Source organism: Simochromis diagramma, unplaced genomic scaffold, assembly GCF_900408965.1.
Source record: "Simochromis diagramma unplaced genomic scaffold, fSimDia1.1 OVJJ01000176.1, whole genome shotgun sequence".
NCBI lineage: Eukaryota > Metazoa > Chordata > Actinopteri > Cichliformes > Cichlidae > Simochromis > Simochromis diagramma.
In genome coordinates this window covers 199,983-203,559 of record NW_024386892.1, presented here as the reverse complement: position 1 = coordinate 203,559, position 3,577 = coordinate 199,983, and the positions used below count along the sequence as shown (strand labels likewise).

Sequence of the window (3,577 nt, the reverse complement as noted above, 5' to 3'; positions counted from 1 at the left end):
GGTGTCACTGCCCCTTTACACTTAGAGAAAAACTATTTATAATGGTTTAACTTTGACTTTTAACTAATAAAGTCCCTAAGTGACGTCTACTGCACAAATTAGTTCAGTCATGTGACAAGTGAGGCACTCTGGGTGTTCAAGACACCATTTTCAAAGTCTTGGTCCACCTGGTTAGCTAATGAGACCACTATGCTAATTTTAAAAACTTTCTTTTCTTTTTCCAAAGGTAAGCTTTTACTCATTCAGCAATTCTAAACTTTAGATAAGATGTCATAGTGTTCAAGATGCACTAGAGTTTATCACTGCAGAGGAGAGTGAGTAGGAGGGATGTGAAAGATTCTGGAGACCCTAATTACATCCCCAACAAAGACGTGGAGAGTGATGAATCAAGTGAATCCAGTGATTCAGACAGTTGTGATTCAAGTGATTTAGAGACAGAGCCACAGCCATATGGACACTGGGCAGCCCAAGGCAGCTATCAAAGGACAAAAATTCTCCTGGAGAAAGAAAACGTTCGAAATCCCTGAGACCACATTCAAGGGACCCTGTGCCAAACCTCCAGATGAGATCCACACTCCACTGGAGTACTTCAAAAACTTCATCACAGATGATATGCTGCTGTTGTTAATGGAACAAACAAATTTATACAGTGTACAAAAATCCAACCATCTGAGAAATGTAAATACCACTGTTAAAGAACTAGAAATACTCACTGGTCTCTATCTGAGGATGGGTCTATGCCAAATGCCTGGAAATCGAGCATACTGGGAAAATGACACCAGGTGTCCTATGGTCAGTGTTGGGAAGGTTACTTTTAAAATGTATTCCATTACAGAATACAGAATACATGCCCCAAAATGTATTCTGTAACGTATTCCGTTACGTTACTCAATGACAGTAACGTATTCTGAATACTTTGGATTACTTAATATATTATCATGCTTTTTACAACAACGTGAATGTACTATTGCTGTGTGATTTATTACTATTACTGAAGGTCCGCGACTCCAAACTGTAGTAAAAGGGACCTCTGACTAATACGGCGGGGTCCCTGTCGGCTCGTAGCCGAAAAATAGCTTTACTTTGTTGTGTGGGTCAACTTTTCTTGCGAGAGACAGAGAGAGGCGTTGAAAGGCTGCTCCAACGGAACTTATTGTTTTCGGAGGAAAACACGAACACGGTGTACAGTCGAGTGTTAATAGCTTACTTACAACTGGGCTCGTCAGGCTCTCTTCTTGGCTGAAGTGGTTATTATTATATTTACATGCTTCCAGCTCCCGTTTTTCCTCGATGACAACTCGTACCTTTCCACTCCCCTTTTTCTCCCTCCTCGCGCTCACAGACCCATAACGTGTATGGCAGTCCATTCTCCCTGCAACACGGACTACACTGCCCATGATGCTACATTCTTTAGAGCTATGCTTGTAGCATTCTGCCTGTTAGCTTAGCACAACAACAACAACAACAACAACAACGAAAAGGCGCTCTCTCACCCAGGAAACACACAGTCGCAGAGAGAGAGAGAGCGTCACCCTGTAACCATGGCAACCGTAACGCTGCCGCCTGGAACAACAGAACGTAGCTGTCAAACAAAACCCAAACAGTCCTGACCCGCGACGAAATGAAACAGGAAAGTACCGCAGTGTAATCCATTTATTTCAACAAAGTAACTGTATTCTGAATACCACCTTTTTAAACGGTAACTGTAACGGAATACAGTTACTCATATTTTGTATTTTAAATACGTAACGGCGGTACATGTATTCCGTTACTCCCCAACACTGCCTATGGTAGCAGATAACATGTCCCGCAACCGATTTCAAACCCTGTTGGGATCTCTACATTTCACTGACAATACAGATTTATTACACAGAGATGCAGAAGACAAGTGCTGGAAGATCCGTCCATGGTTTGAAATGTTTCGCAAACAATGCCTGGATATCGTCCCAGAGGAGTACAACTCTGTTGATGAGCAAATGGTACCCTTCAAGGGGACACACAGCCCAAGAAGGCAGTATGTGAAGGGAAAGCCCCACCCCTGGGGATTGAAAATCTGGGCCCAGTGCTCATCCTGTGGTATGCTCCATGATTTTGTTGTTTATCAAGGTGGTACTGGGAAGAAGACTTTAGTTGGGATTGGAGGAGATGTTGTGGTGAATTTGTGTGAAACTCTGCCAGCTGAGCAAAACTACAAAGATTTGCTGATAACTTCTTCTCCTCAGCCCCACTTGTGCTCACACTTCTTCAGCGACAGATCTACCTTGTAGGAACACTTCATGGAAATCGCTTAGCAGGTTGTCAGCTTGAAGATGAAAAAAGTCTTGCCCAGAGAGGCAGAGGATCTGTTGATGCCAGGGTGACTAAGGAGGAGAGCATGGTTATTGTGAAGTGGTATGACAACAAATCTGTTACCCTCATCTCATCCTATTGTGCAACTGAGCCTCAAGATACAGTCCGTCGCTGGAGCAAATCGGGCAAGGCATTTGTTGAGGTCAAAAGGCCACACATTGTGGAGTACAACACATTCATGGGGGGTATTGACCTGCTTGACGCCTGCATTGCAAGGTACAAGTACCACATGAAGTCACAGAGGTGGTATCTCTACCTGTTCTGGCAAACCACCATGCTCGGTGTTGTCAACGCATGGTTGATTTACCGTCGTGACTGCAAGCTACTTGGTGTCCAAAAGCCACTGAAAGAAAGAAGCTTCCAGGCAGAAGTTGCCACAAGCCTGATCCTTTGGAAATCACACAGGGGGCGCCCATCACAGAACAGAATTCTGTTTTTAAAAGCAAGAAAGTGTTTACAGAATTACTTTCTAAATATGGAACAAATGTACCTTGTATGCCCAATGTGACGCATATGTGACATTTCAGATCTGGGGCAGTGGGTGGGGCTATTACTAAAAAAACTTCAGAAATGTGTTATATATGATTCATTTGATATAACTTACAACCCCCGTAATTTTCATGAAAGTAGAAATAGGTCTGGGTTCTTAAGGGATGTAGCCTATAGTATATGGATACATTTTCCTAGTATTAGCTGATAACTAAGTACTCGAACATGCTAACATAATGATGGTCTATGGTCCAATTTTATGCAGCCTATGAATGTGCTGAATACTAAGAAGAAATGAAATGCAACTGATATGTAACTATCATTTGCTTCTTTGACCTTTATATATACCTCTATCAGAATAGTATTTTCCCAGCACAATACACAGCAGGGTACTTACCCTGAAGACATTATATGCGTCGTGTTTTTTTACTGACTCCTCCTTCCTTATTTATGTGTTCACGTTGGAAATGAAGCCTGAATGATAAACTGAACAGCTGTCTGTTTATTCTTCATGTTTTTTTTTTAATGTCTTTAAATTAACCAAAGGAAACTATGGGATGTCAGGGGCTGATTTCAATACTGTAGCTTTAAAGCGGTAGCACTGGTGCAGTGCTTTGCCTGTTTTTATATCCAGGGATTTTATAGTCCCATGAGGCTGTTTAATCAGAGTTAACTCTGTCTGGAACTGAGTTACAGTGCAGTCCTTCCCCCGGAGCCCACATATATTGTATTGTATTGT

General features: G+C 42.2%; 1 protein-coding gene across 1 annotated transcript; it reads left to right on the top strand.

The window, feature by feature from the left end:
• Positions 1-263: 263 nt before the first annotated feature.
• On the top strand, positions 264-3,004 carry LOC120734761 (piggyBac transposable element-derived protein 3-like). The gene is made up of 2 exons (XM_040033719.1): positions 264-792; positions 1,791-3,004. The coding sequence occupies exons 1-2, from the start codon at positions 451-453 to the stop codon at positions 2,265-2,267; spliced, it is 819 nt and encodes a 272-aa protein (XP_039889653.1). The 5' UTR covers positions 264-450; the 3' UTR covers positions 2,268-3,004.
• The last annotated feature ends 573 nt before the right edge of the window (positions 3,005-3,577 follow it).